Below are 23,605 nucleotides of genomic sequence, written 5' to 3' on the forward strand. Positions count from 1 at the left end.
GAGATTTTTCCTTTCGTATATACATTCGTTCTCGTGGTCAGGTGACTGCTGATTGACTGTCATCAGCGGCGAGCTCTAATTGGCCTCATAAAGACGTGTTGGTGATGATTTTGACTAGCCATTTTGATTGTTTTGAGCACACGTTTCCAAGTGTTGCTCAATGCATATCCGGAATCTCTATTTACTGTGTTTTTTGCCAATATAATTTCAACTGACACATATATAAGTCGATCCCAAAAACCATTGGATCGGCAGAGCATCTTGATGTTGTCGAACTCAACTGTATTTCTGCAATTTCAATGGATAATGAGTAATTATCATTTATTAAAAGCCATAGCAATTCTTAAGACATTTTGTAGAAAAAATAATCCATTTCGCGTCGTAAACAGAAACACTCTAATTTTAGGAGATACAAATCAGGAATTCATTTAAATAAGCGTTTAAATATTTGAGGCATTTCAGAGTAAGGCGGGAAGAATCATTGTAAAATTCACATGTAGTGAGGCACTCAAGATTAAATTCCTCATGAGCAGCCAAAGGTAAAGACCAGTAGAAATAATTTTTTTTAATCCAGAGTAGCATGTATATATCACATCTTTAAAATGTATTTTTTTCTTTTATCCAAACGCATGTTGAATCGAACGCGTGAAGCATAGCTTTTCAAGGAACACTGATCGGAAAATCACGTGCGGTAGCCATGTCTAAAGACTCATTTATCACGATGAGGAAAAACAGACCCTTAACGCAGCGTGCGACGGTTCGCGCGTAAGCACGCCATTGGCTCATGCTCGGTGACGCCAAGTGTCGCGTGTCCATTGTTTCGGGACGCCGCGCCGCGCCGAGCCGTCTTCATGTCTCCGCCGGGCCTTGATGCAATTGCGACCGCTTCAGCACTTGGCTAAAATGCACGTGCGACAATAAATCCCGAAGCGTGGCCGCCATATTCGCCACGGAACGATGCCAAAGACATCAATCAAGACCTTTAACACCGCTCTCCCTTCTTGTCACTCTTTTCCCACTCCACTAAGTCTCGCGAGAGAGAATGACTGATAACCTCTGTGGCTCATTCCCCAGGGCCATTTTAAGCGTATACAAGGGCGGCTGTTCGAATTTGTGGACCGTGGACGATTCATCATGATACATGAACACCGGACAACCTTGATGAGCGAAGCAACCGCCCGACGGAAGGGGGATAATCGACTCAAGTGACGCTGTCCGCAAGTTTTTTTTCTTTCTTTTCCTCAGCTGAAGGATTATAATGATTTTGGCGGCTTGAGGGAGGGTTAAAAGTATTAGGTGTTAACTTAGGTATTTTACGTTTGTGTCGGCTAATGACATGTCTTTCCTTAACCCTGCGATGGTTATACCTGCTAATCACGTTGATGACCGTGCCGCAGGTGCGTCTCAGAGTGCTGTTACGGTGAACCCAAAACTCACCCCAAAGAGCCAGTTTAAAAAGCAACTTGATTGAATTGGCGTATTTGTATCGTTGTTGGTGCAAAGTGATGTTTGTGACAAATAAAAACTTTTTATCTAAAATTTTCACGAAGTTCAGAATCGATAAAAATTATACATTAAGAATTGGCACATTTATAAAAAATATACATATTTTCCATTTTTAATTATTAACCTTGCTGTCTAATCTTAAATGCATCTTAATATAACTTATTACCAGGCTTCAAAAATACTCAAACATTTCGTATGATTCAAGTCAGGTTTGAATATGTAGATCGTGGACGAATTGATGTATTAATATCAGACTACATAATGAGCCTAGCGCCCACCCATGGAAAGGGTGCCCATGTTTTAACCTCGTCGTATAATATTAAATAAATCTTAATTTAACTCTTATCTCGGCGTCAAAAAGATAAGAAATTTGGTTGTTTCAGGTAAGATATGGTCGAACCGTTCCATCATAAGTGGAAGAGATATTGTAAGTTCACTTGAAAATGATATGAAAGCATCAACATGCGTCATGTAGAAGAGTGAATCACGTTCCTACCTGGAACTCGAAAGATCTCTTTCATTTATGATACAAAATTTCCTTTGATACTAGACAGGAGAGCATAAATATCTTTTAAATTTCTGTAGGAAGGGAGGACTGAAAGTGAGCGGATATCAAGTAATCTCCGAGACTCTCCTTACATTTACGCATTTCGTTAATAAAATAGCCACGGAACCAGTGGTGTAAACAGGAATTTCGTTCGGGGGGTCCAAAATCAGGGGGGTTCACGAGAAAATTTATAAAAAAACTGGGTAGTAAAAAGGTATAAGATCTAAATTATCTGTCACGATGAAATTTGCACGGGCTAATTCAAGTATCTTACTTATGGCCACTCCCCCTCCCACGCACAGAACGCAGCAAAATTCGCACCGAGTTTTGTCGTTAGCCTAACTAATATTAGGTGTTTTAGCATGGCCTGTGTAGGAAAAATCACGAAATACGGTGAATACAGTATCATACAGTGTGCACCTCTGTTTTCTCAATCTCGGCTTTGTAGTCCTCAAGCAACACCTGGGCAAGCACGTCCTGCGTCAATCTCTTCGACACCGACAACGATGTGCGGGGGCGGTTGACGAGGAGTACGCAGGACCCCGCTTCGACGACAGGTGCGTGAGTAAGGGGCCCTTCCCGAAAAGAGCAAAGCCGAAGGGTGCCTCCGGTCGCGTGACCCGTGACAAAGGTAGCACGCGGCCCGTCGAATGGCCACACGCCGACCCAGCCGCGGTTAACGAGGTGTGCAGGAAATGGCTGACGCGTCGAAGCGCGGCCCTTGCGACCCCGTAAATATCAGCCATTCCGTTTCAAGTCAGCTGAAATACCGAGAAAAATGATTGAACGTTGGCCTACCAACAATTTCGACCCCTAGTTAGACTGAGTTAACGGAGCTTTTTTTCAATCATGAAGGTTGCATTTTTCGGATTTCACTGCGTCGTATGCGTCAGTGTCGGATATAAGTTGTCATTTTGAGGGCAGGGATCCATTACTTTCCACGGTGCCTATTTTGTTTGCAACAGTGATGAATTTCGGCCGGAACACGCCGGAGCTGCGCTTTCAAATAATATCATGGCTGTGGCGGCTGGTGGTTATATATCCAGGGTGTGCATTATTCTTCCCGCTTCCCTGCTACAACCTACACATTATGCCCCTCGATCTTGTGATGTAATTGACTTTGGAATTTCTTACAACCTCCCCATTATATTCATTCCCTCAGTAATCTATTCATTTACGTCTGACCATCTTCCTTTAAAATTTTCAATTCCCCTATCCAGCAAAACCATAATGCCTCCAGAATTTACAGTTACCGATTGGGATAAATTTGTTATTTTACTCAACAACTCCCTATCTTCTCTCCCGCAAATTGCCAATCCCACTCCCGAATCAATTAATCAACAAGCCGATGCCATTACTGCCGAACTGCAAAATGCGAAAACCCGCGCTTCACGCACTTTTACCCTACGCATTCAAAGGACTGATCATTTTTCCCAATCCTTAATATCATTAATTAAACGCCGCAATGCTGCCCGTAGGGAATGGCAACGTTTTCGTGTCCCTGCAGATAAAATGCAATACAACAAGCTCGCCAACGCCGTCAAAAAAGAAATTCACAAATTTAGCACCATCCAGTGGGAAAAACATATTGCCAATCTAACTTTAGAAAATCCCACAGAATCGCAAGACATCCGCACCAAACCCATTTGGCGTACCATCAGAGCTTTAAAAAGAACAGAAAAAATCCATTTCATCCAATCACAGTTAATAATGTACTTATTTTTGTTCCTTCTCAAAAAGCGGAGATCCAAGCTGATCACCTTCAAAAAACAATGTCCCTAGATTCTTCCGTTTCTCCGATCGAACCCAAAGTCTCATCTTTTCTTAAAAATCTTCCCTCTTCTTGCTCATATACTGAAATTACTGACCCTTCTGAAGTCCGACTCTTACTAAATTCTCTGTCAATCAAAAAAGCCCCCGGACTAGACAAAATTTCAAACTCCCAACTAAAATTCGCCAGCCGTTCTCAAAATGTTCTCTTCCTAATTACTGATCTCTTCAATCACTGCTATTCCCTCCCATTTATTCCCGCTGCCTGGAAGCAAGCCAAGGTTATTCTCCTCCCTAAACCAGGCAAAGACCCCAAAATTCCAGGTAACTGTCGCCCAATCTCTCTTCTTTCCAACTTATCAAAAATTCTAGAAATTATTATTCTTCGCCGCCTCGAAGCTTTTGCTTCAAAACAATATTATCCGACCAGATCAGCTTGGCTTTCGCCGTAAAATGTCTGCTCCGCATCAAATTCTCCGCCTTGTGGAGAAAATTAGCCATGATTTCAACCGCACTCTCTCCACAGATGCAGTATTTTTAGACGTTGCCAGAGCATTTGATAGAGTATGGCATCACGGCTTACTTTACAAACTCCAACTCCTCCAATTCCCTCCTTCCGACATCCAATTTATCAAGGAATATCTCAGCCATCGACAATTCTGCGTCGCCGAAGGAAAAACATTATCCTCCTTAAGACCCATGGAAGCAGGCGTTCCACAGGGCTCAATATTAAGCCCACTACTATTCATAATATACGTAAATGATATGCCGTCTACAAAACACACAACATTACACATGTACGTAGACGACACTGCAATTGCAGCTACATCACGTAAGGGAGACACAAGCATAACTAAACTAAACACTCACCTAAAACTGATTCACCACTGAAAACAAACATGGAAAATTAACTTCAACGCTTCCAAAAGTACACACATACACTTTTCAAGAAGACAAAAATTCCAACCACAAACATACACACACATAAACAAATCACGAATACCAAGAGCAACCTCGCATAAATTTCTCGGCGTGATTCTAGACAACAAATTAACTTTCACCACGCACTTGCAATCCTGCTTACAAAAAGCTACTATTGCAAGACAGGCAATATTTTCTCTTTGTTCAACCTCATCGCCGTTACCACATAAATCAAGGGCCAGATTATATGCATCAATTGTGCGTCCCACCCTTCTATACGGTTGCGAAATTTTCGCTAGAAATAAAACCATCCGTAGAAAACTGGAATTTTTTCAAAATAAATCGCTTCGCCTTCTCCTGAATCTTTCCAAACTTACTACCATGAATGACGTTCGCTGTGCTTTGCGTATTCCATCTATCAATGATTTTATAAATTATTTGGTAAAACATTTTAAATCCAGGCTCGGGGAAACTAATAATACACTGCTTACAGACATCTGGAACTATGATCCAAACGTTCCCACCACATACATACTGCCTTTGCAAATTACTCTTCTATGAGTCTATCCTATGTCTTTCTTTCTTCTAGATTTAATGTATTGGTTATTATTCAAATAAACTTGTGTCAAATGATATGTTCCTGGACTGCAAACAAAAAGAAAATATATATTAACTAATAACTAATAACTATTTAATCAAAAGAGACAAAACAAAAAAAAAGATAATAAGTTTAAAAAAGAAAAGAACTTAAAAAATAATAATAAAATGTTTAAAAATATTAAAAAATAGATAAATAAAACAAAGTCCAAAAAAAATAATAAATAAATGTGCACTTTATCTATGCATAAAAATTCTTTTATTTTTAATTAATCCAACTGTTTAGTATGTAAGCTTCTGTTAACGCAAACACTCACGAACTCAAACAACACAAACAAATGCGCAAAAAATTATTCTATTGTAATCTGGCTGGTTGTGGTGAACATGGTTTACCGGTACGGCTTTGAACGACGATAATGATTCATCATTAGAGAAGATATACAATGATGAAAAAGGGCATGAAGTTCAAATAAATGCTGCTAAATGGCACTGCATGCATTGACGGACTAGGACCCTTAGCGCAGGTAGTGTAGGTGGCTGTTAATCACCAAATATGCGCGTGCGCACTCGCGTCGTGCTGAGTCTGCTCCAAGCACCCATTTGAACATGGCATGCCCCCCCCCCCCCGCGTACATCGTCCCTCTCGAGCACCAGCAAGCGATCGCGAAGACCGAATATGCGGCCCGGCCAGCGCGATGCCACAGGATCGCACCCTTGTCGAGCAGTGAATTCGCCAAGGAGGTAGCAGTAGCGTTTGGAGCTTCGCATCCCATTTCTGTTTGAACAGGATTTTCATCTCTCTCTATGCAAAGGAATAAATATTTTTCTTTAATAATACATTCATCTTTGAGTGTGCAGTTGCTAACATGCGTATATGCACGCGCCGCCACTGTTTCATGGTGTTTTATGTTTGGTAAAACCTGATTCCCCATTGTATTTTTTATTACAAGTTTTTAAAAAAATTGAATTTTTTAGGGGAGGGAGGCAAGTTATGAAAATCGTGTGGATTAAATGTGTTGCTATACGTTCCGGCATCTAAAATTTTAGAAACTAAGCCCTAGTTTTCAATACCCTTCAGCGATAATGCGTATGTGGTATGATGTGAGCTCCGGTATATGCGGTCTGATAGAAATTATTTTTCAAAATTGTTCATTTAGTTGGTGAATTAAAAACTTTCATTGGAGAGCCACCTAAAAGATAACCATCTTTTCAACCACCGGAATGGTAGAAGGCGCACCATCCCCGCCCTAGGATCGGATAAAGTCGTTGTTTTGGCGGGGATAGGGAGGGGGCGGTTCACTACTTTGCGCGGTGCCTTGGTGGTATGCAATGCCTCTCAGCGTTAATGTGAACACTCTAAGACGAGCGGCTTTTAGATATTCTCCAACTATCTTTAAATACTGGAAATAAATGTATAAAACTTTGTAAGGTTCACCATTATTTTAATATGGGCACGACCCGGGTTTCGTAACGTAGTTACATCTTCAGGCGACTGATCTTACATGCATCTTATATTTATACATACATGTAAGATCAGTCACCTGAAGATGTAACTACGTTACGAAACCCGGGTCGTGCCCATATTAAAATAAAAGTGAACCTTACAAAGTTATATTCCTTTATTTCCAGTATGGAGAGGTTTCACAAAGTAAAGCCTGAAGCTATCATTCATATCTTTAAATAGGCTGCTGAGCTGGTAAAATAAAATCTTGCATTGGAGAGCTACCTTTATGACTATCATTTTTCCAGGAATTAAAGGTGGGTTGGTCCTCTCCCTTAATCGGCCACTGGTAGTTGTGTACTTTGACAACCGTCCGCAGAGGCCCTCGCACAAACATTAATCACTCATATTTAACTACTTCACGATAAGAGGAACGAGGAAGTGCTAGGCATACCCGACGATACCATCAAGGTAGGGATAAGGATGAAATGAAGACGAATGATAAAACCTCAAGCCTTCATTAAGCCATCATCCCCGTCACGTTAAAAAAGCTGGAGGAGAGAAGTAGGGGATCACCAGAGTTTCACAAATTTTCTTTTCAATTCTTGCGGCAGCCAACAACTCGTGCTTTCCCATTCTTGCTGTAGGAACCAACTATTGTTTTTGGTCATCGTTATTAATCCCACCAAATGTGTCCATTTCTTTTCATATTTGTTAAAACTGAGTACAAAGTTCACTTGTCCTTTTAAGGAAATACAATAACTACTGCCGTTTTGTCCCCTACAGCGCAAATACTGTTTTCTTGCCACTCCCGTTAAGGCCTGTATACACCTTACATTAACACGTATGAATTAATGTCTGTTTGCATGAATGATTTTTGTGGACGGGAACGGAACATATACGAATGCATGAACCAAATTAGAACAGGTTCTATTTTCTGTGCATGCATTCGCACAAGTTGGGTGGATGCACGGTGCATTTTGGCGTTCATTCTCGCGTTCATACATTTAGATATTAACCCGTACGTGTTGATGTACCGTGTAAACAGGCCTTTATATCCGAAGAATCCGTGCGGGTAAATGTAAATTTTTTACAGCAATCTCATGAACTTTCGGTCGTTTCAGCCGTTCAAGAGGAGCGAGGCCCACGCAAGTCCGCTCATCGAAAGTCACCGTGGGACAAGAGGGTTGACCCGCAGCGGCCCTCGCTGCCTTCGCCCTCGAAGGCTAAACCACGGCCAGTCGTCTGTACATCGTCGCCCGAGAGGGGTAAATGGACAGCGGAGACACGGAGACCTCCCTGGCCTCCCAGGTAGGGTGACTGTAGTTAAAACATATCATAAACTGGGCTCTAGGGTGTGAATTATTTTTAAAATTTTACTCGGATTCTTAATATGTACCTCATAAAATGCGCTATTGGCGAATAGAATAAATATGCTTGAAAAATGGTATCTCAACTATCTACATACACACTACCTCAAAAAAAAGTAATAATCATTATATTCGCTGATGAGAATTCGCAACCAAAAATACAAAAAATGATTTAAAAAATAATAATCAAACATAGCTTAGTTTTTTTTTAAAGAAAATAATTACGAAATTTAAAATGTGAAAAAAGAAAAGAAAAATAAAAATGACAAAAAATATTATCTTTGTAAACTTGTAGTTCAATTAGTTTTTAAGCTTCATTTTCACGCAAACAACACTACATACGTCAACAGAACATATGCACCAAGCAACGTTATCTGAATGATTGAGCTGAGAAAGGGCTCGGTGGAACAGTTGTATGCTCTCTCTTTCGGCGCTGTGATGTATCGTGAAGGGCGATTGTAAATCATTTAGTGTTCGTTCATGCAGTGGCAGCGAGGGGGGGGGGGGTTTGGGGGATGTAACGCCCCCCAGACCTCAGAGAAATTTTTAAGTTGAACATTTTACTTAATTGAATCAGTATTACTTAGCGAATAGTGTTAGTATTAATCAAATATCCCTCAGAAAGCCGTAAAACTCGCCATTTTGAACCATCAGTCTTAAAATTTTTGTGGAGGAGGGATCACACCACTCCTGCTTACCCTGTCGGGTATGCAATACCCCCACACCCATAAGTATTAGTTGCACCTAAAAAACCCCCCTAACCATGATTCTTAGCTGCGCCACATGGCATCTATGGTTTAACGTTGATAAGTGTTTTGGAGAGTAGGTCTTAAAAAATTTTAATGCAAATTTTTGCCAACGTTTCGGGACACTTATACATATACCTTCATGAGGGCTTATTTTTTAGATGAATTGGCTTTATATAAATTAATCAAGACCTTCACTCCAAGACACCAGGGGCGAATCCAAGATTTTTTCTGGAGGGGTACAAGGGTCTGACAGGTCCTCTCATATTTGAGATTAAATACAAAATACAACAACTACTGTAGAAAATATTCTTTTTTGTTTATGAAAGTTATTTATATTAAACTAAATGATTGATGCTCCGTATGCACAAAATAAAACGAACTTAATGATAAACATATTTAAAAAATTTCTATTTTTTACGCATCTGGGGGGCATGTGCCCCTGTCCCCCTCCTAAATCCGCTTATGCAAGACACTAGTCAACATTAAATGCAATAACAATTTATTTTCTCAGTTAGTCAAAGTGTCATTATTTTCACGGTTTAAATGAAAAGTTATTTCTCTTGAGGGCAAATATTCAATCCGTTTTTTCATCCCAGAAACTGTTTCCGAGGAATAAAATATTTTGGAGTGCAACACTGCTGCGATCTCTCCCATAAACACTGTGACAAGTGCTTGCGAGCCGCACTTAAGGTCAGCTAATTGGTCCTGCGCCTCCCAATACCCTACTTCCCCCTAGCACAAATTAAAAGGTTGAAATCATGAATCCAAAATAAAATCCGAGGTATTGAAAGTGTTTTTTTAAAACCAAATTTTATTTTCTCTCGGGAACGATAAAGTTTGAAAAACAAATATACCCTTAATTTCCCGTTTTTCTATCAATCGCATGATCGCATACTTTAAAAAAATCGCCGCCCTTAACTCTGTCGCACATAAGTCGATGACGTCACGAGCTCATTCCAAGCGGTGCGCCACTTCTCAGCTTTGTACTTGTTCTTGGCCCTCGCGTGGCTTGTTTTTATATAAACTTATCATTTCCTCAATGCAAAAATTTCACGGAACGAGAATATAAACCATAACAGCAATGACGTCACTAACTCATGAAAAGTGGGCAGCAAATTCCATGTGTTTTTGTATCACATCAATTTATGAGGGGACGGCTAAATGAAGTACATAGATGTTTTTTCGTCCACACTTGTTTTTTTATTCCATTTACGGAACTTTTGAATTGCGAATTATATAGAGATGTGCGAATAGTATCCGCGAATACTCGAATACCACGAATACTAGGAAGTATTCGATATTCGAGGTCTCGAATAGTTATGCGAAAAGTACCGCCTCGAATACCTCGAATACTTTGAATTTCGCGTCGTACACTGTCGCACGCACGTCGTTGGTAGTTGACTCGGAAAAATGTTGAGAAATCTAGTCTTTTAGTGCATGCAACGCCGTTTTAGGCAAGTTGACGAACTACATCAAATGCGCGGGTTAGAGCGGTGGAAAGAGTTCGACTTGGGGAACCTAAATTGATCCGGGTGAAAAAATCCGAAAATCCCCGGTTTCCCCCACCAGGAAAACCTCAGTGGCGTGGGATAGTAACTACGTAGCACAATTCCCAAAATCCGCTTCCCCCTCCATCCATCAGCCCTCGGCCCCTCCTCCGACGCTTTCCTCCTCTTCGAAATCAAACAAAAGCCCCCAGCTCGCGCAGGTTTCGTATAAATGAGACGAAGTGTTTATCATGTGCCATTTATGGCTAATAAGCACAGGCACTTAGTTTGAATCTTTTCCAGGAGATGAAACTACCATAGGGAGAAACTCAGTGCCGTGGGATAGTAACATTGGCGCATTTCCCACGATCTGCTATCCCCCTCCATTCAGCACTCGCCTCACCCACTCTGACGCTTTCCTCTTCTCCGGAATCAAACAAAAAGGTCCTCGCTCGCGCAAGGATCGTATTACGAAGACCTTAGCTTCGAAAAAAATATCGAGTTACGAGAACAATGAAAACGTGTTTCACGCCCTCCCCCCTTTTCTCACCCACTGACCTTTTTCTGGCTACCTGCTTCGAAGTTCCCCATTTCCGGAGGTCAACTGCCGCATGAGTACCGTGGGATACTTACATTAGCGCATTTCCCAAAATCCGGTATCCCCCTCCATTCAGCACTAGCCCCCCCCCCCCCTCTGAGGCATTCCTCTTCTTCGAAATAAAAAAAAGGTCACAGCTCGCGCAGGGATCATATTACGAAGATCTTAGCTTCGAAAAATACCAAGTTACACGAGTACAATAGACACGTGTTTCGGACTCTCCCCTCTCTCCCCCACTGACCTTTTTTTTCCTACCAGCTTCGAAGTTCCCCATTTCTTTGAAGGTGAACCGCTGCATGAGTCATCTATTAGCACAAAAGGTGTCCAACAATGACTTTCGTCAGTTGATACTACACCTTTATTGGATTGAAATATTAGCAATGTTCGCGTAATTTAAAAAAGAATAAGACCAAACACGACGTATTTCTGAGTTTATTTAAGCATTTTACGCAAAGAAATAAATGCCAAAATACGACGGAGACTTAGCATTCTGGCGAAACTCGATATCCTCGCAACTGAGCTTCTAGGAAGTTGATGCGGTATTTTTTTCCGAAAACATATATCAAGTTACAATTTATGAGTGGTGCTATAAATCTTTATTGTTACAGTCCCATAGGAAGGGATATTTTCTCAGGATATTTGGTTTCTCCCTGATAGCAATTCCAATTCATCTTCTTATCTCGTGAGAACTCCCAAAGATGGACTGAAAATAATTGAAGAAAATCCGGTGGAGAAGAGCTTGTATTTTGCAAAATGCCTCAGATTGTCAGCTAGCACTTGGCAGCAGTAGTGGGGGTAAAGCGATGTTAGTTGAATTAATTATATGCCCAATTGTTTCCATAAAATTAAAATATTCCATTAATCAGCTAAATTCCTGTTCGAATCCTTATAAGGAAATCAAAATTACTCCTCATAATCTTGTGTTGCCTTCTGCATATGCAACCGAGTCAAACATTCCAGCATTCATCGTTTAGTATTCGAGGTATTCGAAATTCGAGGTATTCGAATATTCGAGCAATGATTTAATATTCGAATTCGAGAAATCTGCTATTCGACCCATCTCTAGATTTATAGCTTATTCAAGTGAATTTATTGTCCTTATGGGCTTGTCTTTTATTATTCTAATTTTTTTCCTTCAAATATCCTGGTGTTGAAAATTGAAGTGGCTACCCTAGCCCTGGATGCTGCCTCATTTAACTAGCTCATCCTTTTCCCAGGGTTTTGGACCACGATGAGGAAAGGTCACCGTTCACTCGGCCTGTGGCAGGAGTACGGCCACTCGTGTCCTCAACGCCCACCGAGTACATCTCGTCCGGGCAGCCATGGAGTCAGCACATCAACCGCTTACTCCCACTTCACTTGAGTCTGTACCTTCCAGGGACCTCAATGATGCTGCAGAGTCATTCGATCTACCAGCACGCGATGGAAAATTTAAGTAAGTGGGATATTGTTCTATTTGCTGTGAGAGAGTGGTGACGCGATTTGAATAAAAATCCAGTAGGTAGGCTATTTATAGCAGAACATGGTAGTGTAATTGATTAAAGGGCTTGGTTACTGATCGAATGGTCCCAAGTTTGAACCTCAAGTGAAGGGTATTTGAGTACTTAGACTAACTTTGTGCACTTTAGGATCTGTCACATCTGGGTATGCAGCGTAGCCTACTAAAGTACATTCATTGGCGCCGACTCCATGGGGCCTGAGGGGGCCCGCGCCCCCTCAAAAATTTCTTATGGGTGTGAGGAAAAAATTTGTCAGGCTTGTCGATTTTCCCCAGAGTGTCTAGATATCGAGATTCGAGTTATCAGGGTTCTAATGTTGATCATATGACTCTGCTAAAATGCTTAAAAAACTTAAAACTCACTACTTATAAAATTTCCCAGGGCAAGATCCCCGGTTTGGGCCCCCCCAATATATTTTGTAAGTCGGCATCCCTGTTCATTGGGCGTGCTCAAAGTTTTTCTTACCTCCTTCTTTTTTGCATCCAGAAAATACAGGCCATCATGACCCTAAATCTACGAAGCTCTTCTCCATCACTACTGGTCTACTCTGGCGGTCCATCTTTGAGTCCTCGACCTCCCCAGCACTGGTTGGAACCCACCGGGACTTCGCCATTGGCAGAATGCGCTGTACAGCATGGCCTCAGCTGTTCCTCTTAAAGGCATCACAGGATGTACCGTGGAATGGTGGTGAGGATATGGTCACACTGGCCCTTGAGAGGGCCTATCAGGTCATGGGAGAGGACCCATCCCTCATCAGGGCTGCCCTTGCCTTGCAGAAGTCTCTTGAATGCCTGAGGGCCCTTGGACTCGACTCGGTCGAGGTGGGCCTGCTGGAAACCATCCTGCTGAGCAGAAAGGGTAGGTGTCCACGATATAAATCGGAAGTGAATTTGTATGGAGTACCCAAGTGGGCTCGGGTGGTTACACTTCTGACACAGGAGAACCAAGTCCAAGACTTTTATCCCCATACTTCTTAGGAGGGGTGAGGAGAGGAAGGAAAAAGGAAGGAGACGCCATCATGATAGGAGCCGGATAATACCTCCAGGGTAGGGATAAGGATGGAAGGATAGGGATGGAAGAAATGTGTGCCATTATTAAGGTGGTGCGGTCTACCATTAGGAAAACCAAGTTTTGCTATTCCTACAGAAAGGTAAGAAAATTCTATAATTAAGAATATTCCACAGATTTTTCTGTAGATAATGGGAAGTACTCCATGGGATGAACTAGTAAGGACATCAGGAAGAGAATCGTGCTAGCTAAGAAGTCGTTTATGAACAGGAAGGAGTTCATGAGAGAGTTTAAAGAAAAGGTTAGTGAAGAGTTTGATCTGTAGTGTAGCTCTTTAAAATACAGAAATGAGGACATTTGGGAAGGAGGACAAGAGAAGATTGGAGGCATTCAAGATGTGGGTGTGGCAAAGAATGGAGAATGTTTAGTGGACGGAGAGGAGGAGGAACGACGAGGTGCTGGACATGGTTGGTGAGGAGAGACAGCTTTTGGGTGAGATGCGGAGGAGACAGAATGTATGGATTGAGCGAGTTCTTAGTGGAGAGGGGATATTGAAAACTGAGTTAGGGGAGTAGAATGTTAGGAAAACGAGGGAGAGGAAGGAAAAGAATAGGATTTTTTTTAGATAGAATGGAGGGGAGTGAGCCTTACTGCGAATTGAAAGGGGAAGTGCTTGAAGGAAGGGGAGGCTCCCAGAATACCTCTAAAGTATTCCATGGAAACCTACCTTAATTGGTAGAATACCATAATAGTAATAGGAAGTACAAGTCTAATGAGGACTCAGGGCAGGCTCACGGGGTTACAGTCCTGAGGGCCGAGTCTCTAAGTCTGACACTTTTCACCCGCACACTTCTGGAGAGGAAGGACAGTGGAAGGAAAAAGGATAGGAGGCGCTGCCACGATAAGAGCCCCGGGATGCCTCCAGGGTGAGAATAGGGTTTGAAGGAGTAGGCTAGAGAAATCCCAACTCTGTCATTAGGGTGACGTGGGCCACCATTAGGGAAACCATGATTTAATTTTTCTACAGAAATGGAAGAATATTCTATAAATAAAAATATTCTATAGATTTTCTGTGGATAATTGATTCCGGTTATACCACTATGGGTATAATCACAGGGATCCTCCCTTGCCCTACATCTAGAAAGTGCCCGTTGCCTCCTGAAAAATTTTGCAAATTGAAAAATCAAATATTTCTGCATTATATAAAACTTCATCAGAAATCAAGCTTTTGTGAAAGTAAAATTGTAAAACATTTTCACGAAGATGAAACACCCTCCTTGAAGTAGGGGTAACCCCCAGACCCTTCAAGGGGAGGGTAGTCTCATGCCCCCTCAGCGAAATTCCCTAGCTACAATCATGCCTTTACATTTTGTTTTCGCACATAGGAGACTATGCGGACGAAATCGTGTATTCTTCAATTAAAGAATGTCTTATTTTGTGGAAGAAATCCATCTAAGTCTCATGGAGACTGAAAGAAATAGTAAGCATAAATTTTCAATAACTCACAAAATTTGATAAAAATATGCTTTTAACTAAACAAATATGTACAGAAATGAAATCACTGCGTAAAGTTTTATTTCTATTCATCATTAAGTGGTCCCATAATTCAAGCCTGAAAATGTAGTTCAAGTAGTCGCATAATTCAAGTTTTTGAAGAAACAGGGCTGAACAGTTGACTTGACCACACATGAAATGTTGTGAAAACAATGTGAAATTGCAATGTGATATATGGATCGGTATACTATGCATCCTTCATAGAGTCACGACCACTCTATCAGCAGATCAAAGAAGCAATAATGCAGTAGAAAAGTTGGGGGTTAGCAAAAATTGTTCAAGTTGCACATTCAGTAAGAGCCGCAAAATATAATACATATGTTTCGAATTTGATGCACCAATATTCCTCGGAATCTCATATAAGCTGTTTTTTCATTACCATAAAAAAAGTTGCTTATTTTATTTTATTTAAAATTTAAATTTTTTCTAAGTTCATAGTTTATTGAGCATTTTAAAAAAGTTACAACGAAATTTCTATTCTACACGATAATATTTTTGAATATCATTGTTCAAAGATGTGCATATGTAAGCTTAAAATAAAAGTTATTTAACCTTATCAGAGATTAAACAAAAAATTAAGTCCATTTTCATTTTTCTTCATTTTTAATACATAGTTTAATATGCTCCAATACCGAGTATTAATTAATAACCAAACCTTTCTGCGCACATTTTATAAAATTGAATTATTTTACTCTGAGGTCTGACAGACCCATGATAGGTGGTTGCAGGGGCGCAGCTAGGAATTAAGGCTGGGCGGGCTTCAGGTGCAACTAATTCCGGGATGTGTGGAGGTATGGAATACCTACCAGGATAAGCGGTTGGTGCGAGATTAATAAATTGCGGAATTCTAAGATAAATGGTTCAAAATGAGCTTTACGGCTTTCTGAGGGATTTTTTTTACTAATCCTTACACTATTCTATTAGTAACATCAATCCAATTAAGTAAAATGGATTAAACTTAAAAATTTCTCTGAGCTCTGGGGGGGGTTATCCACCAAAACCCCCCCTGGCTGCGCCACTGGGTGGTTGTGTGACAAAAATATATATGCTAGGTGTTTAAGGGTTAAGTATACCAGGACAAGCCACAATGAAAAATTTACAGAGTCATTGCAATGCACAAACTGTTCAAAAATTCCACAGAGAAAAAATCATACGCCTTGACCAAGATTCAATCCCAGATCTCCCGATATCTGGTTGAGTGCTTTAGCCAGTTAAGCTTCCAAGGCTCTGTGAAATTTGTGGACTATAGCAAACAAGAACTTAGCTTAACAGGCTAAAGCACTTAAGCGGAGATCAGGATAGCTAGGTTTGAATCCAGGTCGAGGCGATTAATATTTTTGTCAATGGAATTTTTGCCTGAAAATGTTTCACAATACGTTTTGATATTATAACATATCATAATCCAATGATGTCCAACTGAAGTTGTAAATCCTACCTTTCAATTGCTGCAACATGCATGCCACATGAATCTGTAAACATACTTGTTATTGTAACAAATTACTTTATAAGACTGTAGCAGGTACCTGTTACTGATTACCAATTTTTAAAAGTAGTTGCAGTTGACTCCATTTACAACACCATTTTTGAGATACCTCATTCACTATAGACTTCAATCCTCTGCCAGTTTTCAGAGCACAAATGAGATATTACAGAGGTCTACATTTTTAGTTTCTCTAAACATAATGATTATTTTTCAAAAGATGAATATCCCCCACTGTTCACTTTATTGAATCAGATTGGAGCAACTCCGAGGAACATGTGTCAGCCAAGTGGGGCAATGGATGCACAGAGCCCAGCAGTTGGGATGAGGACGAGTGTCGTTTGCAGTGCGCAGAGGAGGGTGCCTTATTGGCCCTTGCAATGCATTCGGATAAGAGACAAAGGGGGCGCCACTCGCTAATCCTCCTTACTGCCATGCCAGCTATACTTCATGCAAGCACCCATGATTGCCAACGACCAACCGGATCTCTTAACCAGCACCAAGACCCTCTGAGTCATCTGCTCTTTGGAGAGTCTTGTAGACCCCTGCTGGAAAGGATACTCCAAGCTGTATTTTGATGGTTTCCCCAGCAAATACCCTCAGAAAATTTGTGAAATTAACACATTCATGTGTACGATAAATGTCGAGAATAATTCCTCTCCCACAATACAGTTTGTTAAACATAATCTATTTTAGTGTAACTATGTATGTAGTTTCCATTATAAAATACAACTGATATTATCAAAACACTTTGTTGATGATTTTTTGAAATTTTCATTGCCATTAGATAAATAAAATCTCCTTATTGTTAGTTAATAACTTAAAGGAGTGAGAAAAGGCATATCAAAAGAGCATAATACCAGATGAATGTTATAATTTATAGAGTACTTAATGATAAAGTGGTAAAGGAGCAATTATGTAGTGGTTTTGGAAAAATAAAAATTGTTCAAGATTGTATTCTTGGAATAAAATAATGTCCAAGGGACTTTATTTGTGGTGAGGACATAACCAAGGACAAGTCAAAAATCTGCTTGTGACACTGAAAAACATCTGATGGTGTTTTGAATGCGTGTCTGAGGGTTCAACTTCATGCCCTTTGAGTTTGAAACCCGAGTCTCACTTAGCTTTTTCAAATGATGACTTATCATTGATGCAGGTGTTTTTTCCCTCAAATTTTCCATGCATTGAGTTGTTTATGTGGTCTTCGATATATAAAGCTCCTACAGTGATATCATATGTTGGAAATGTTATATACTTAATAATGTATCTTTTCACATTTCCCCAGGCCAATTCACATTCATGCCCTTTAAAACGGCATAAACAGCTTTTTTTAATCAGGGATATGTTATAAAATATGAAATAGAGCTCAACAAGAATTATTTTACATTCCATACCCTTTTATTTAAGTTTAAACCCTGTTATTATAATATATATTCATTTTTCTGCATTGTCATAGTCATATTATGTCGTACTACACTTATTGACTATAACAACACAAAAGTAATTTCCAAGGGGAAAGTTACTACCAATAAGATTATGAAACCCATTAAAACCTTCAATAGGGAAGACAGTGGCAGATACAAATGGGGCGAGAGGGGCACCCCCCTACCCCCCCCTTCCTCCCCCTCTCCCCCCCCGCGGATCCACCAGCATTGCCTAACATTACGGAACCACAATTGTAACTTTTTTATACCATAAGATGGCATTGCCTTGTATTTAAGTATAAACAGTTTAAATGAACTTCCTTTAACTTTGCTAATAACTTAATTATTTTTCATTACGATACAAGTAAAGATAGCACAAGATATCTTTTGAGACTCCCCTTGAGTTTTTTTCTGTATCTGCTACTGAGGGAAGATGGACGCCAACTATCCAACTCGTGGAAAAGAGTGCTCAAGCCATCTTGGGAGAAAAAGAAAAATGCAAGGAAAGATGGACCAATGACAAGACGCCTGACTCCAACGGATGTGTAGGTATAAAAGATGGTTGAAACCACCTCTCTGCACGCCATTGGCTTGAAGAAGCCAGCTGCAATGCCGGCAAAACTGTTGTCCAGGACAGTAGACAAACATACTGTGTACATTCTGTATATGTACATATGTACCTCTCTGCTGTATGATCTCCATGACTCCCTTTAAGCATTCAACCTTTTTTGTCACCTGCTTTAAAGTAAAACACAGTGTTTGGCTGGCATGAGTAAACATTTTACATACTTGTGAAGTAAGAGGCTTCAAGGAACAGTGCTGTAGTTGGGCCGGTACGGCGTACCCCCTAAAATCCAAACTAGCAATGAGCGTACTGGTTAAACTACTTTTTTAAATCGGTATAATACATATGTTCAGCTCTTGGCAAATTATGGGTGAGTACCGCCTAAACTTTTTTCCCAACTAAAGCACTGATACAAAATTATGGTTAAAAAACAGAATTAGAGAAATTGATTGCTCAGTTTTATTCCTGTAAACCATGCATCACCTTTGGCTTTACAAAGCACTAAAAATATACATTCTTTAATATATTCATGTATTTATAGTATGTACACAACTATTTATAAGTTCTACATGGTATAACAAAAACCAACCGTTTACCATGTGTGGAAAAGCAAGTAGCATTTTCAACAGGATACTTCATGATGGTCCTGTGAAAAGCATTGCTAGCTAATTCACTTGATTAGATCAGAACGCATAGGATGGAGGAAAACTCACATTCCTTGAATTTTATTTACAATAATGGGCCACTTATTAAATGGCACACAAATAAATCGATAAAATAAAATTCATTATTGCTAAAAGTGACTCTTCGTGGTATGAAAAAAATGTATGTTACAAGAAGACTAGTCACTGTAGAAATGAATGTTTAGGTACCACCAGAGCTTGAGTTTGGCACACCTGTTTTTGAAAATATAGCCACTACATTAATGATAAATGAATGAATTTTCAAGAACAAATTTGGATTTTCTCTATTTTCTTTAACAAAAATAATAGAATTGTGGTAATTTTTATGACCTATAAATCATTTTTGAGTTCTTATGTAAATCAATATATTTGTAGATGATTTCTTATTAAGAATTTACAATTAGATATTATTTTTATATAATTGATGGCAAAATTTTTTTCTTAGAAATAATTGGACAATGTGGCAAAATTATTAGCTTTGATCATGAAATTTACAAGAAAAGGCATTCGTATTTTTGATAGATGATATGGGAGGTCAGTTTTTATTCTCATTGAATGCCTGGTTTGCATTTAATTGCCTAATTGAGCACCAAATTGAATATCAATTAATATTCTATACAGAAATATATTAAAATAATGAAAATGTGATGACCTATTACCTGCAAATAGCTGTATACATACCACAAAATTATTTTTATTGTTTAAACATGATTTTCTATTCTGTAGCATGACTCTGTAGTTTGGGCTCTGACGTTCACTCAATATTATTGCAATAAATTAAAATGCATTTCAAGTTCTAATTTTAAAAAAAATTAAGGTTAGTTTTTATGAAGTCCTACTAAAATTTAAAATTCATTCAATGAAAAAATAATTTGGCCTCCCTAAGAATGATAAATGGTATTGCTTTGAAGGTATCACTAATGTCATTTTATGAAAAGTTTACAGTCACAAAGATGATTCAAAAGAACATATTTGCTTTCAATAAGACCAGGTTGGTAATGGGCTTCCTACAAATATTCAATACTTCAGAACGTGAAGCAAAACATTACAATAGAAAATCTGTGCGTTTTTAAGATGATAACTATTCATGTCTTGAGATTGTCAGTTATTATACACAAATCTGCTCCTGCAATATCTGTGCTTCTTAGCAATCATGGGCATAACCAGCGGGGGGGGGGGGGGGGGGGGGGGGCAGAAGGAGGCAGCTGCCCTCTCTGGAAGCAAAAATCTTTAAGGAAAATCACGATTGGATTGAAACAAAAGTTTTCAACAAAATTTCTTTAAAATCATGAAAAATGATATTAGTGTAAGACATGTAACTAAAATAAAACTATTTTTTCAAGTAAAGAATTTTATAAACTAATAAAGCACCGTTATAATTTTCTTTAAATGTTGCTTTCATTCACCTGTTCCATGCAAAAATGTTAAGACTTGAATGACCATGGCTTGCCCCCCCACTAGTTTTGATCCTGGGTACGCCCTTGATAGCAATTACTAACATAAATGACAGATCCAACAGTCAGTCCTATTATTCAAGTAGAAAAAATAAATGCTACACATTCCAACTTCAAATATTACACTGGCACTTCATTCACAATTATACTTAGGCCGCTCATCTTGAGAAATGCAAAGAAAACAAAGTCATTCATAACAGTTGATTCAATAGTACCTAAATACTTTAAAAAAGTGGTAGTTACCAAATTATGCTCAGCATAACACTTGGTATGTAACAAATGGCACCAATGTCACACGGACAGCTAGCTTAACCAGCTGGAGTACAATTGTCTGCATTTTGTGCCTAGATCAAACTTCAAGAGACTTCAAGCATTGATGCACACGCTGCATGAAGAAAATTAAAGGTTTAATTTCTCCAAATAGTTCACTTAGCACTTGGAATTTCAAAGTGAAAGCATAGAAACACACATAGCTGGAATGTCTTTGTCCAGTCATAGAGGTGGAAAGTTGAAGGAAGAAAGATATGAAGACTGAAAAGACAAGGAGACAATGTTATTAGGTGGCTGATGAGGCACTGAGTTCATTGGAATTGTGGTTATAAGACAATTAATTCCCTTGTCCACCTATTTTATTTTGCTGCGTTTATAGTGGTAGAGTTTGAAAAAGAAAGATACCAGCACTTTTCAATGTTTTGATCCCTTGCCTACTTCTCCAGCCAGTGGCCTAACCAAGGGAGGTCACAGCAGGCACATGCCCTCCCAAAACCAATTACATAATTTTAGCAGAAAAATATTAGCCTATAAAAATAATTTATCCTACTCTGCCAATATGCTTTAGCAAATCAGCTCCCAGATCTATTGTGTGTGTCATTTTAAGTGCCAAAATAGCATAAAATGTCATTTCTAGAGATAAAAATGTTCATATATTTTTTCAAAGAGGGCTTTCCACCCCCCTTCCCTGCAAGTTGTGCCTCCCCCCCATCCCAGCACATCATCTTGGCTACGACCCTGACTACAGCCATCCAGGACCAAAATTCACCATCCTTAATCCTCTCCCAGATAAGTCGATAATGTTTTGAGCTCATACTACTTCTCACCTACTCCTCTTTTGCACCGATCAAGTGTGGTTTGATGTTTTTCACTACTTTGCTTGTGATTAGGTAAATGGGAGAGAGTATACTTCCACCAAACTCAAGATGGAGCTGTTTGTAAAGAGTGGGCTCACCCATGTTCGAAACCTTTTATTGTACACCAGCCGAGTGCATCTGGATGGAATATTTAAGTCAAAGAAATTTTTAATTCAATTGATTATTATGGAGACTAAACATAGATTCACAGAAAAATTAAAATAGGGGAAATTAGCACGCCAAATATGTATGTATTGCAAAATTAAGAAGTTTTCCCAACTCAGTGAAATTACATGGGCAATTTCCGTCATGAATTATAGAATTCTGATGGAGAAAATACATTTGTTGTTCTGTTTACAGCAGGAATAGAGAAAAAAGGCATGAATTTCTTTGCAGGTTATGATGACTTCTGGTGGTACAGTGAATGTAATCTAATTATTAACAAGGGGCACAAATGTGCTATGTCAAAGTTTCAATGCCAATTTTAATTATGACTGATTAACTGATACATAGCATAGATGACTGATACATAGCTGACTTAAAAAATATGCACACTTTTACTTCACATAATACTTGATTCAGATCAAGTTGAACTCTTTCCTAAAATTGTAAGTATTATAATTATTATTAAATAAATTATTGTTGGCTTCTTCACTCTGTGGATCCACGTTATAATACCAGTGGTGGCAGAAATTTCATATACTGCCCAAGCCCTACTCAAGTGTTTTATGGAGGGTGTAGCGTTCAAATCAGTGCGTGCTACCACCAAAAGGCAGCACCGCCTGGAGGGAGACAGGCGGAGGACCCTTGGCGCCGGCAGGGTGACAGGACCCATGGGATTTGGTGCCCTTATGAGGGGAGTAGCATCCTGGAGCCCATGCAAGTTAGACCTGCCAGCCGTAGCGAGAACCTGTGACTGAATCTGTGGCCATCGCGATTCGCCTATTTTCTGAGTGAGACACACTTATATTGATACTTGATACTTGAATTGGTACTTGATATATCGGCCCGGTGGCAGTAAAAGGGTGGCTCATAATGATGCAATGTTTCTCTCAATCCTTTCTTCTCCATGGTACAAATGACTCAAGATGTCAGTCACCCACTCCAATTCCATATCTACTAACCTACCCTGTTTCACTCCTATATTGAGTCCTCTCTGGCCAAGAAATGCAGGCTAAATAAAGAAAGTGAGTGACTGATCTTTTTAAAAATCTCCTTCTTCAATGAATGCTAGATCCAACAGAAATGGTAAATTGAGAGACGTATTTTGCCAAACAGAATAACAATAAGAGAAAAGTATGTATATGAATTAGTTTTCACCCCCAACAATGATGGACTTGAATAAATACTAAGTGGAACTGAGGATGTGCATGTCCTTTTCTTTTTTTTTATATTTTGTAAACAGCTAACACCCCTTGTTACATGTCTATTAAGGTGACTTGTAGGGCTAAATGTAGGTGTAGAAGGCTGAATCCCCTCCATCAAAGAAAAAGTTAACCACATGCCTGGACCTCAACCCTTTCCTGTCGACGCCTACAGTTGGAAAATGTTTTCCGTGCTATGAGTAGCATAAGAATATTGAAAACCTTCCTGGGCGGAGCTTGTTTTTGGGGTGAAGTTACCCTGGTATTATCGTCCCTCACATTTGGGACCAAACTCAGCGGGACACCTGTCCCTTACCCCGGCCACTGGACTAGACCCTCTAACCGTATCATTGCACAAATTCATGGTCAACTTATTGCATTAACAGTATTTTTTTCAACTAAAGATTGTATTTGATATTCGATAATTTACTCTTCTAAAAGAATTACTGAATTTTTTTTAA

General features: G+C 39.5%; 2 protein-coding genes across 2 annotated transcripts in view; one reads left to right on the forward strand and one right to left on the reverse strand.

The window, feature by feature from the left end:
- Nucleotides 1-1,336: 1,336 nt before the first annotated feature.
- On the forward strand, nucleotides 1,337-17,231 carry LOC124161415. Its single transcript, XM_046537732.1, has 6 exons — nucleotides 1,337-1,397; nucleotides 2,502-2,737; nucleotides 7,831-8,093; nucleotides 12,204-12,421; nucleotides 12,972-13,343; nucleotides 16,783-17,231. The coding sequence occupies exons 1-6, from the start codon at nucleotides 1,337-1,339 to the stop codon at nucleotides 17,103-17,105; spliced, it is 1,473 nt and encodes a 490-aa protein (XP_046393688.1). The 3' UTR covers nucleotides 17,106-17,231.
- Nucleotides 17,232-20,676: 3,445 nt separating this feature from the next.
- Nucleotides 20,677-23,605, reverse strand: part of LOC124161073 (retinal guanylyl cyclase 1-like) — a 524,211-nt gene continuing 521,282 nt past the window's right edge. Inside the window, exon 25 of the mRNA XM_046537245.1 lies at nucleotides 20,677-21,184. The gene's annotated coding sequence lies outside the window, so the exon portion shown is untranslated. The remainder of the gene's footprint in view (nucleotides 21,185-23,605) is intronic.

This window comes from Ischnura elegans, chromosome 6 (genome assembly GCF_921293095.1).
Source record: "Ischnura elegans chromosome 6, ioIscEleg1.1, whole genome shotgun sequence".
NCBI classification, from domain to species: domain Eukaryota; kingdom Metazoa; phylum Arthropoda; class Insecta; order Odonata; family Coenagrionidae; genus Ischnura; species Ischnura elegans.

Excerpts from the sequence above, each read along its gene's own strand:
- LOC124161415 (XM_046537732.1), top strand. The coding sequence starts at position 1,337 with ATGTCTTTCCTTAACCCTGCGATGGTTATACCTGCTAATCACGTTGAT. Across the intron at positions 2,738-7,830 it reads ACCCAGCCGCGGTTAACGAG|GCCTTTATATCCGAAGAATC; the intron begins GTGTGCAGGAAA and ends CCGTGTAAACAG. Across the intron at positions 8,094-12,203 it reads AGACCTCCCTGGCCTCCCAG|GGTTTTGGACCACGATGAGG; the intron begins GTAGGGTGACTG and ends TCCTTTTCCCAG.